Below are 12484 nucleotides of genomic sequence, written 5' to 3' on the forward strand. Positions count from 1 at the left end.
GGAGAGGCAAGGATTAATCGGGGATAGTCAGCATGGCTTTGTCAAGGGTAAATCATGTCTGACAAATCTGATTGAATTTTTCGAGGGGGTGACTAGGGGGGTGGATGAGGGAAATGCTGTGGATGTGGTCTACATGGACTTCAGTAAAGCTTTTGACAAAGTCCCGCATAGGAGACTGGTCAAGAAGGTAAGAGCCCATGGGATCCAGGGTGCCTTGGCGCGTTGGATCCTAAACTGGCTGAGTGGCAGGAGGCAGAGGGTGATGGTCGAAGGATGCTTTTGTGACTGGAAGCCTGTGTCCAGTGGGGTACCTCAAGGATCGGTGCTGGGTCCCTTGTTGTTTGTGAGCTACATAAATGATTTGGATGAGAATGTAAAAGGTATGATCAGTAAGTTCGCAGATGACACGAAAATTGGTGGGGTGGTAAATTGCGAGGAGGAAAGCCTCAGGCTACAGGACGATATAAACGGGTTGGTCAGATGGGCGGAAAAGTGGCAAATGGAATTTAACCCTGAAAAGTGCGAGGTGATGCATTTTGGACGGACAAATAAGGCAAGGGAATACACAATGAGTGGTAGGACCCTAGGAAGTACAGAGGGTCAGAGGGACCTTGGTGTACATGTACATAGATCTCTGAAGGCAGCGGAACAGGTAGATAAGGTGGTTAAAAAGGCATATGGGATACTTGCCTTCATTAGCCGAGGCATAGAATATAAGAGCAGGGAGGTTATGATGGAGCTGTACAAAACGCTGGTGAGGCCACAGCTGGAGTACTGTGTGCAGTTCTGGTCGCCTCACTATAGGAAGGATGTGATTGCTTTGGAGAGGGTGCAGAGAAGATTCACCAGGATGTTACCTGGGATGGAGCGCCTCAGCTATGAAGAAAGACTAAACAGGCTGCGGTTGTTTTCCTTGGAGCAAAGAAGGCTGAGGGGGGACCTGATTGAGGTGTACAAAATGATGAGGGGCATAGATAGGGTAGATAAAGAGGAACTTTTCCCCTTAGTAGGGGGGTCAATAACAAGGGGGCATAGATTCAGGGTAAGGGGCAGGAGATTTAGAGGGGATTTGAGGAGGAACTTTTTCACCCAGAGGGTGGTTGGAATCTGGAACTCACTGCCTGAAAGGGTGGTAGAGGCAGGAACCCTCACAACATTCAAGAAGCATTTGGATGAGCACTTGAAATGCCATTGCATACAAGGCTATGGACCAAATGCCAGAAAATGGGATTAGACAGGACAGGGATGGATGGGCGGCGCGGACACGATGGGCCGAAGGGCCTCTTTCTGTGCTGTAAAACTCTATGACTCTATGGCTGAGTAGGAACTCAGAGGCTTGGGGAAATCAAACTCCTGGTCCCCTAATCTCTAGATCCTTGCATTGATATAATACAAGTCTTTTTCAAAAGCTGGCAATCATGCTTTTTTTTCAAAAGAACTTTGAATTTTGCATGAAGTATTTGTTGTGGGGTACAAGTTGTTCCTACTTTGTAGATATGCTTTGCTGTTCTATCTTGGTGAAACAGAATTTCATACTGGCGACACACTCAACATGATAAGAAAAACAGATGTGCATGTTTTGCACATTTAAACCTGAGCTAGGAAGATAAGTTCATCTTTCTGTCACATGGTGTCGAAAAAGAACAGTAAGACTGGGCATATTAGGGGAGGAGAATTATTAGTTAAAAGAAAAGTCTATTCAAATGATGACAACAGTGTATATTCTTTGTGCATTTTAATTTAAAACATTTAAAGGAAAAGCAAACCATGTTTTAGGGAAATGAAAACTTCAGTGGTTTACTAACAAATGGAACTGTTAGTCTAATTATTCAAATTTGTGAGGTTGCTTTCCTGCAAATTAGAGATAGATGGGACAGAACAAAGTGTTATTTCGGCTTATCTTCTCAAACCAATGTTTGAAGAAATAAAAAATATTAACACGCTTATATGGGTATGTGAAAAGGAGGAATGTGACTAAAAAAAAGTTCTCTTTTTAGAGAGCTGACACAGATGCGATGAGTCAAGTGGCCTTTGAACAAAGATCCCTTTTCAATTCACTGAAATTAGTCCTCTTCCAGTTGAGTATTTTCACCTTTGATTGTTGCTTATTCTTTTCCATAACTACTCTAATCCTAATGAGATTGCGATCACTGTTTCCCAAATGCTTTCCCACTAAAAATTAGATGCAACGTTTTGAGAATCTGCCAATACTTCACCAAAAGGGGTTTTAAGTAAATGTGGATTTTTGTAAAAACATTTTGTTTTGTAGTGTGTTCAAACAATCTTTTCCTACTTAAAATATAAAATTCATAGTGAGTTTGAGATCTTGCCTCAGAGTGGCAGCAACTGGAGGTTAGCACATTCAGAGGGAGTGAGAAAAACTGAAGAGTTAATCAAGGCTGCTCATCTGCACCTCCTAGCAGCAGACCTGAGCAAAAATAGCAGATATAGGCCAGAATTTTCCTTACTGAGTCGGGCCGGGTGCGTGTGGGCCGCGTGGTGGGTTGGAACTACGTTGTTCTGAAGATCTCACTCCGAGCCCGATTAAATAGTGTGAGTCTGATGACATCATCGATGGCTCATTTGCAGCGGGGATATTTAAAGCAGCCTTGGCCACATCGCATTTAAAGGTTCATCTAGGAGTGTGCGGGGAGGATATTGCAGCATCTTATTGCGCTCACTTCAAAACGTGACTTCACAAAGACAGAGGTTTTCAGATGACTCCCTACATATTCTTGTGCAGGGAGTCAGAGAACACAGGGAGGTCCTCTTCCCTGCTGATGGGCGAAAGAGACCTCCCCAAGAGACACAAAGATCCTGGTTCCAAATAGCTGAGGCGGTCAACAGCAGGGATGTGGTGATGAGGACCTGGGTGCAGTGCCGGAAGCATTTCAATGATCTCATTAGATCGGAAAAGGTGAGTGCAAAGCCACACTCACCTTCATCCTGCTGTGCCTGTCACCACATCCTCTGCCTTCCCAAGCCTGCTGCTGCACATCATTACTCACACCAACATACCTTGCATGTCCACCCATTTCTCTCTCTATGTACACACTAACATCCCCCTATGAATAACCAGCCCTCACATTCACCTTCATCCTAATGCAATCATACCAAGTAACACCACACAAGGAGGCCATTCGGCCTTGGCATTGGCATCACACTCCCTCATAGTCACCCTCTACAGATGTAACCCACACATTCCTTACACTCATGCTATCACTCTCATTCAAACTTCTCTTCTTTCCCACCTTGCAGGAGAAACGAGCACACAGCAACAGGGAGAGGGAGAGAACCGGAGGTGGCCCTCCATCCTTCACCACTTTAACTCCAGCAGAGGAGGTCGCCCTGGAGGTGTCAAGAGTTGCAGAGCTCCTGGCGGTGGGAGATGGAGAAATGGGGACCTCTCGGCAACCTGGTGATAGAATTACATCTCATACAGCCACATGGCATACTGCAGTCACTCATATGGTGACCGATGTTAGCAGCCAGTGAATGTTCATCATGCGCATAATGGTATCGTTACCCATTCTTAATATAACATTTCTAAATCATCTCATTACTCTCTCTCAGGTTTATCAAAAGCCTCCCCCACCCACTGTCCAGCCGGAGGAGGAAGCCGACTCCTCAGAGGAGCCTCCAGCCTCTGAGGGTGCACCATCACCAGACCTAAGTGCACCCAACACTAGCGCAGATACGCACACCTCGGTGGGTCCTATGTGAGATAAAGTAGTGTTGTCACCTTGTGTGTTAAAAGCGAGCAAAAGCAGATGGTAGAGACGGGGACAGCAGGACACTCCCAGCTCTGCTCAGCTACAGGTAGACGCTGAGCCTCGGGGGCCATCGAGAAAGAGGGTGATCCTGGAGGTGCAGGAAGAAGTGCTGGAGGCTCTGTCAGGTTTTGCAGCCATGCGGTCTGCAAATGTGCAGAGAATGGAGTTCATCTCCAACATGAGCACCACCATGCCGCAGGCGATGGGGATGGTATGCTCTTCCATGAAAAGGATGGCCACATGCATGGAGCAGCTAATGTACCACTCGCATGAGCACATGCTATCTATGGACAACAGATGGCAGAGGCTCATAGACCTCCTCTCTAGGAGGGATGTAAATGTAGACTGGCCCCACTGTTGTGCAGCAAGGTGCTCTCCAGCTCCTTGCTAGCAGGGAAGTGCGGGTGGCCCAGGAGAGGGATGATGGTGAGTGGGGGCTCCTTTCAAAGCGCTCACACTTCTCCCCCGTTTACCCACCCCCTTCAGTCAGAGCCCCAGATGCCTCCTTGGATCACGATAGCCGAGTCTGCCCCCGCACAGTCGCAGGAGCAGCAGACTTTGGCGGGGTCATTATAGGCTCCAAAATCTAGAGGATGTCTACCAAAAGTGTCTACACAGTCAGAGCAGGGAAGTGAGCTGGCTGCCTCTACCTCTGCTGAAGCCACAGGGGTTGCACCTCATAGAAGCACGCGTAAACGAAAAATGACACAGAAGTAGATGCACAAGGGTAAGCACATGGGTGTTTAAGTAAGTGTTATTGTTAAATTTCCGTTACTGTTATGACGCATATAAAACTATTTATTTTCACCACTTTCCGTTCATGGCCATTTTTTGTCTGCTACTTTGGAAGTGGCTTAGGGAGTTGGAGTGAATGGTGAGACATAACATTACCTCCAGCATTGGGGGTCAGTGTGAAAGGAATAGCTTGATCATTGTAGGGATGCTTTATGGTGTTGTTGGGGAGGGACTTGGCACAGCATGTGGCAACCATATGGGTGTAATGCAGGAAGTTAAGTAAATCTGGTCATGATGAGGCCATCCCTGGCCTCCCAGGCAGCAATGTGCTCTGGTGCTGCTGGCATCTGGACCCTAGGTTCCTCCTGCTCCTCCTCATCTTCCAGCTGATGCTCCTCCTTCTCTGAAGAGGGTGCGCACTCTGCGCCTTGCTCCTCATGCAGCTGTAATCCTCGTTGCTGCGCTTTGTTGTGCAGTGCGCAGCAGACGATGATGATTCTGGAGACCCTGGCTGGTGCATACTGAAGGGCTTCTCCAGATCTGTCAAGGTATCTGAAGCGCATCTTCAGCATGCCTATTGTTTGCTCTGACACATCTGGTGGACATGTGGCTTTCATTATAGCGCTCCTGAACCTCATTGCTTGGCCTCCTCAAGGGTGTGATGAGCCATGTCTTCAAGTGGATAGCCCTTGTCTGCAAGCAGCCAACCAGTAAGTGTGTTTGGCAGTGCGAAGAGCTGAGGGAGGGTGGTCTAGCGCATGACGAAAGAGTCATGACAGGGATTACTAGTCCAGTAACATAACCATTACGCTACCTTTATTAACGTTTGTACTTTTAAGACCTCAGCCTCTCAAAAGTCCAAGCTTATAGTTGGTATTTTTCTCAGAGCCTGTAGAGAAATATCTTCAATTTGTACTTTTTTAAATCCCTGTGAAAATCTCAATGAAGAAGTTGCGCTGCCGTTGATATTCCAGGACCTGAGAACTCCTAGGGAAAAGGTTGGCTCAGTGCAAGTTATAACAAAATAAACACACACAGAACAGATTTCTGATTTTGTTACACTATTGCACAGAGGAAATCTCTTCCCACCACCCCGACTCCCTTCCTGAAAAAATGACCCCCTGGAATGTGTCTTGACCCTATCATTCGTTTGAGTGTTTTTGATGTATTCACTGATCTGTACATATTATTTATTTAAATTTGTTCTTTGTGAAGATTTTCTAGACGTTTACATAAACGAAAGTGTATAAATTTAGACTACACTGGTGCCCAAACCACACAGTTAGAAATGCAACTGTGAATGGTCATTCAAAATATAGTAAAATGTTACTTATGAAGTGCGTATTATAGGATTGGGCACAAATTGGACGGTGATCATTTTTCTTTAATTCTAAGTAAAACTAACTTGCATTCCCTATTTTTCAAATACCTTTACTCATCTATTTCAGCGAACAGGCTAAGCAAGACAGTAGACCTTTCACCCGTCCTGGCAGCACAGAAAACATCAAACAACAAACCAGAACAGGTATTTCCTTACAGTAGGATTTTTTTATTTCTTTCTGAATACAATTTGAAACCGAAAATAGTACCGTTATACTGAATTTGTAATAGTTTTATTTTAATCCTGTTTTTGGTGAATTATTGTGCTCATCAAGGTAAGGCATGTTACTGCCGGAGAACAGAATGCTTTTTCATTTTTGGCACCTTGAGAGTGAATTGAACACAGTTAGGTATAGCACAGACAAGAGCCAGAATAAAGCTTCCTCTACTCCAGTGGTTCTCAAACTGGGGTCCACAGAGAAGATCTGGGGGTCCGCGAAACATTGACCAATTATTCGCTGCAGAAGATCTCTGAAAAATTGGAGACTGTAAAAATAAACCAGTGAGGACGGAAGTGTTCACGTTCGGGTTCCTTCCAATGACCTCATTGGTGTTTGTGGGTGGAGAGTGGGAGGTTGGCTGCCTGGTAATGTGGCGAAGGGCGACTGAAAAATAGAAACGTTTTGTCAGGATTCAGTAAGTTTTAAAGTTCAACCAAGGGCGAGTCGCCATCGTTCACCACGAGTCTCCAGCTGACTTTGTGCAGTCTGCTGGAAGGTTTTTATTAGTTGTGTGGACTTTTCCCGAACGAGTTGAGTGGAATAATCTTGGATCATTAATGTCGGCGAGTTGAAATGACCGCTGGGCCAAATAGAGCCAAAATCCCGTTACCACGGCAGCACTGATTTGTGTGCCGGAAAGGTTTGGAAAAGTTGCGCAGTAGAGGGAGTGGGGCTGTTGGAGACTCGAGGCCTGTCAGGTTGCCCAGCTGTTGTTTTTTTTGGGGGGGAGGGGAGAGAAGAGTTCACGTTCGCGTGTCACTGGCTGGAGATGGCAAGGTGCGGACTGGCTGAGAGCTGGGAATGCAAGGACTTGTTCCTGACCCACTGGGAACGCCCTGACCATGAAAAGAACAAATTTGTTTGATGTAGATGTTGGCGGATGGGTGTGAAGCAGACAATCTCAATCACTCAAGCAGCTGTATGTTTTGGGAGGGGTTTTTTTTCATCTCGAGTTCTTTTTAATTTCACTTCTTTGGCTCTTTAGCACTGAATTAAAATTGAGGCTTTTGCTAACTTCAAATTATATTTAAAAAAGGTTCATAATTAAAATTCGTAGAGGAGCAGTAGTTTTTAGGATGGTACTTAAAATTAATGTACCAAGTAGGGAAGTGAACAGCAGGCGCAGCGTTAAATAAATTGTCAAACGTCACACCAAGGATAGACAGACTCTGCAGTAAGAGGCAGGCACACCCATCTCACTGATAGCTGTAAGTAAATACCTGTTTTCTTAAAAGCATTATTAAAACACTCTTTACATGCAGCACTTTCATATTATGAGTATTATATAGTATTATAATTTAGATGGGGGTCCGTGATTACTAATCGATTTGAAAAAGGATCCTTCAACCAAAAAAGTTTGAAAACCACTGTGTCTACTCTACTGCAAGATTCTACCATAACCTTAACCTTAATCCTACTGTGTTCAGCCGTGGGTCAGTTGGTAGAAACATAGAAAAATAGGAGCAGGAGTAGGCCATTTGGCCCTTCAGGCCTGCTCCGCCATTCAATCTGATCATGGCTGATCCTCTATCTCAGTACTATATTCCCACTCTCTTCCCATACCCCTTGATGCCTTTTGTGTCTAGACACATTAGTAGCACTCTCACCTCAGAGTCAGAAGGTTGTGGGTTCAAGTTCCACTCCAGAGACTTGAGCACAAAAATCTAGCTTTGTAATCTTCCATTTGTTGAGTAAAATAGCAAAACAGATGCTTTCCAGTGCAGTACTGAGGAAGTGCTGCACTGTTGGAGGTGCTGTCTTTCAGCTGCGATGTTAAATCAAGGTCCTGTCTGCTCCCTCAGGTGGATGTAAAAGATCCCATGGCACTAGTTTGAAGAACAGTTGGGGGAGTTATCCCTCAATTAACATCACTAAAACAGATTATCTGGTCATTATCACATTGCTGTTTGTGAGACCTTTGTAAATTGGCTGCTACGTTTCCTATATTGCAACACTTTCAGTACACTTCAAATCATCTACACCATCTTGGTAAAGGGGTTAGCGCGCGTACACTTAGCGTCCGCCAGGAGTATGCAGAGCAGAGAGATCATGACGTCAATTAGCATGCAACACTGATTTGACGCCAACACTGCCATTTTGGAGCTCCACGCTCCAATCAATGTCCTCTCTTAACCTCGCACAGCTGAACACGTGTTAAGCAGCATGAAGGACCCCCCCACCAGCGCTATTTAAAGGGATCATTAGCTACTTACAGGTTAGTTGCTGGTTTATTTCTTCTGGCTGTTGCTACAATTCTACACGTTTTTGGTGCTTTCCATAGTTGTTTCAAGTTTCAAAAGTCTACAGGGAGTGGTGTGGCAGGTGCTGAAGTACTTTTTGCTGACTTCAAGGCTTCTGCACAAACCAGTTGCTCCCAGACATGGTTGCATTAGTAGGCCTTCCTCTTGGAATCGAGCATGACTGGGAGAATGAGCAGAGGCCACGCAGAGCAGGACAAGCTGCTAGAAGAGGAGGAGGAGGAGGAGGAGGAAGAAGAGGAAGGGAAACTGCAACCTAGACAGCCCCTTTTTGCCTGTGCTGTACGTGAAGAACTAATTCAAGTGCGATACCAGTGATCTCAACCTCAATTCCCCATTCACCAACAGTCCCACACTCCTTACCTTCCCTCTGTTACTGACCATCACAGCGTCCCCTTGGCTACTATGCAAAAATAAAAGCCAACACAAAATACACATTCTAAACCAAATTTAAAAATTAAGTCATGCCATATTGCATACAAACTTAAACTAATCACCCCTGTGCATTCCCTTAGTGCCTTTCTTCCGTGTGCCTTTGCCTGTCCTAGTGCTCCTATGAAGTGCTACCCCAGTGGCTTGCAGCATGGCTGGAGGAAGGCTGCTGACTTTTGGTTGAGGAGTCTGCAGATGGCCTTGGAGGACGATCTCTATCAACTCTAGGCCTAGAAGGCCCGGCTATGGACTGCACCATCTCGGCATGGGCAGCAGCAGTCTGGGCTGGCTGGCTGATATGCAACAGCAAGGGCATTGGCGGAGTGGCAGGGGCGGGATCACAAATGCTGTCATTCTGAGAGGACAGCAGGTTCACGCTCCATGGAGCCACTGCCACTCCCCCGGGGCGGCACTCGGCAATCCGAGTAATCTGTTGGAGGACAGATTGCTGAACTGCTGTGACACCCTGGTAGTCCCTTTGAACACTATCCATAACCATGACTGCAGCAGTCTGATTTTGCATGGCAACAAGCTGAGCTTCAATGAAAGCTGCTTGTGCTGCAATGAAAGCTGAGACATTGGCCATCAGATGCTGCATCATGGTTGGTTCCACAAGTGTGTTGATGAAGTTGGCCACCAGTTCCATGCTGGAAAGGATGGGCTCCAATCTCTGCGCAAAGCCCTGTGCCAATTTGGTGCCGGACTCCTCCGTGTTGCTTGGCATTGAACGCAGGCTTTCTGGCAGGCTTCCCAATGCACCAAGCATTTTGTTGTGTACACCCATCAGCCTTCTTCTGTAGCCTGGCCCATCAAAGTCCTCATCTGAGTCTTCTGCAGCAGAACGCGTGTGCGACCTCACCCTCTGGCGAGCTGGCACCTGTGCTATCCTTGCCCTCTGCCCTGACTGCAGCGCATTTGTGCCCAGTGCCGCACTACGTGCAGATCCCACCTCTGTGCTAACTCTAAGATGCACGCAGTGTCAGTATCTGAGCTGGCGGCTGCGAGTGGGAAATCAAGTTACGGTGTGTCTTTATCATCATTGTCTTCTTGGTCTTTCTCCACTGCCTGGGCAGGTTGCAGTTCTTGTGTATCTGATAGGAAAAAGGGATAAGGGTAATGTCATGGTGAGGGGAAAGTAAGAAGTGCATGCTTACACCATCTGCAGCTTGTAAGTCAGAAGAGATTGTGGGATGTGAGAAGGACGATTAGGTATGACAATACTGTCATCTTCAATGGATTCAGCCCCGCTGCTGGCCACGGCCTCAGCAATGGCCCTTCACATAATGGCCAGTACAGTCTCCTCTGTGGGGGTTAGAACTTGCAGGCATGCCTCTCCCCCTCTGGTTCGTTCCTGCTGCCTCCAGTTGTGCACTACCTTCTGCAAGAGAGAGGAAAGTGTGCCAGTGAGTGTCGTGCAATATGTTTGGGTGATGTGGCTGTAATGGTTGAATAGCTGGCAGTGTGTGCAAGCTGTGAGATGTGGGTGTGAGGCTCGCAGTAGTGTTAAGTATGTGAGGGTGAGGTGAAGCTATGAATGTTTGGTATGAGTCCTGATTGATAGAGATTGTTGGTAGGTGAGTGATGGGGGTGTGGTGAATTGAGAAGTGGCTGAGGATAGTGGTGCAGTTGATAGGAAACGGCATTTGAAGATACATTCACTGACCTTGACCACTTGCGTGAGGTCGTTAAACCCCTTGCAGCACTGCATCCAGGTCCTCGGGGCTAAACTCCTGGCATTTACCTCTGCGGTTCTCTGTTCCCATTGCCTTCTCATCATGTGTCTGGAGGACTTCCTGCCGCCCCCCCCCCCCCCCCCCCACCCGCGGAAACAGGACATCTCTCCTCCTGTTCACCTCCACCAGACCTCCAGTGCAGTGTCGGAAAACCTTGGTGCATGCTCTCTCCCGGGGGCTATCCTATTTAGCCCCCTTTTACTCATCAGCATAGACCACATTTGAAGCTAGAAGTGGAATGATTGTATTATAGCCTACTACAGTTCCCCTACCCAAAAAGTACTAATAGATAAGAACAGGAAAAGGCCAATAGGCCCAACAAGCTTATCTGTCTTCATTGCTCTCAACTCCATCTTCTTGCTACATCCTGAATCAGTGATCCCTTAGTTTAGCTATGCCTTACAGCATTAACTAGTAGAAGGCTACGCAGTTCCCAGGTGTCAGACAATGTAGCTCCAATGAGTTATCAGGAAGCTATAAGAGGGGGCCTTGGGATGATGGTATTTGTTTTGGGATCTTTCCCCATCCCCTCCTTGGGAGGAAGTGCTTGAACTCCACTCCATGTTTCCCACATAATATTTCACCTTTTTTAGCAGGGAAAGTAGGTAAAAGGAAACTTTTCCATGATCTCATTGAATGGCGGAGCAGGCTCGAAGGGCCGAATGGCCTACTCCTGCTCCTGTTTTCTATGTTTCTATGTAAAAGTGCAATGTAATTTTGTCCAGATATTTGCCAAATGTCCGGCTTTAAAGGTCCATAATCATTTCACACAGGATTAGTAATTTTGAGCAATTTAAAAAGTTTTGAAATATTCCAGGTACAATAAGTAGACCAATAACATGATGTTTGTAAATATTGTGGTTAATGGGAAACAGACAAGGAGACTAACATTTGACACAAAATTGTATCATTTTGGGATAGGAAAAAGCAGTCTGAAAGATAACAAAACCACATCAAAGGACTTGTGCTTTGAAAGTTTAAGACTAATCTGAATCGCTTGGAATGCTTTTGCTCAATCCTTTTAAGAGATGTGTTTTTCCGTTCTTTAGAGTTTGCATATAATTATTGTGAAATTTATAAAGATAGCTGCAGGCCCATGAACTAGCATTTGTTTATTGGTGATTTCTCCCATCAGCTGATCTCATAACTGAAATTGGTGTGACCAGAGCTAAATGTAAAATTCTATGAGATCATCACTGTCTTAATTTTCTATTCAAAAAAAATTAAAGATTCCCCTGGTAATTTTGGTAATTAGTTGAAATCCCATGCAAATAGGGAATTGATAACTTTCCATGGGGATTTGAATGGATATTGCAAAAAATGGATGAAATTTAAACAACACTTCTTTGAAATTTTAATATGAATAGACATGTATTTTGTAATCTTTGGTTTCCTTCTATAATAAACTACAGTCTAGCGTATCAGAATAAGGTACTCAAATATATGATACAAAGGTATGTAAATAGTTCTGTGCACAGCCTGAATTGTTAGTGTTGCTAAGGCTCAAAGAATGATTTGCCAAAAAAAGCAGCCAATCAACTGGACCTGCTTACTAATGCGCTGCTTCCTGAAGCAGTCGTAACCACAGATATACTGCAGTGTGTAACCAAGTAGTGGTTTGTGCCATTAAATGTCACCTAAATTTGACTCTTATCTTTCTGCTGTATTACAGATTTCTGCAAAAGTTTGCATGGCTTTACTTTAAGTTTAAAAATAGTGCTGTGAAAAAAAAACTATGCAAAATGTATAATGAAATTTTAAAAATGCATGATTTTGTTGCTTTAAACTGCTTTTGTTAATGTACAAATTTTGTTAAATGGGTTGCGGCCCAAATCAGATCATTGGGCCGCATCTTTGACACTGCTGATGTACACTATCTATTAGCGGTTCATTTCAACTATTGAGTGCTGCTGAAATGTTTTCCTGTCCATGACGTGAGATGAGAGGTGGCT

At 45.2% G+C, this 12484-nt stretch overlaps 1 protein-coding gene across 1 annotated transcript in view; it reads left to right on the forward strand.

The window, feature by feature from the left end:
- armc2 (armadillo repeat containing 2) overlaps positions 1-12484 on the forward strand; it is a 127869-nt gene that overhangs the window by 1575 nt on the left and 113810 nt on the right. Inside the window, exon 3 of the mRNA XM_085998232.1 lies at positions 5957-6033. Coding sequence (XP_085854358.1) covers positions 5957-6033 — 77 coding nt within the window. The remainder of the gene's footprint in view (positions 1-5956; positions 6034-12484) is intronic.

The sequence above is a fragment of the Somniosus microcephalus genome, chromosome 9, assembly GCF_052327205.1.
Source record: "Somniosus microcephalus isolate GS21.2 chromosome 9, FLI_Smic_1.0, whole genome shotgun sequence".
Classification (NCBI taxonomy): domain Eukaryota; kingdom Metazoa; phylum Chordata; class Chondrichthyes; order Squaliformes; family Somniosidae; genus Somniosus; species Somniosus microcephalus.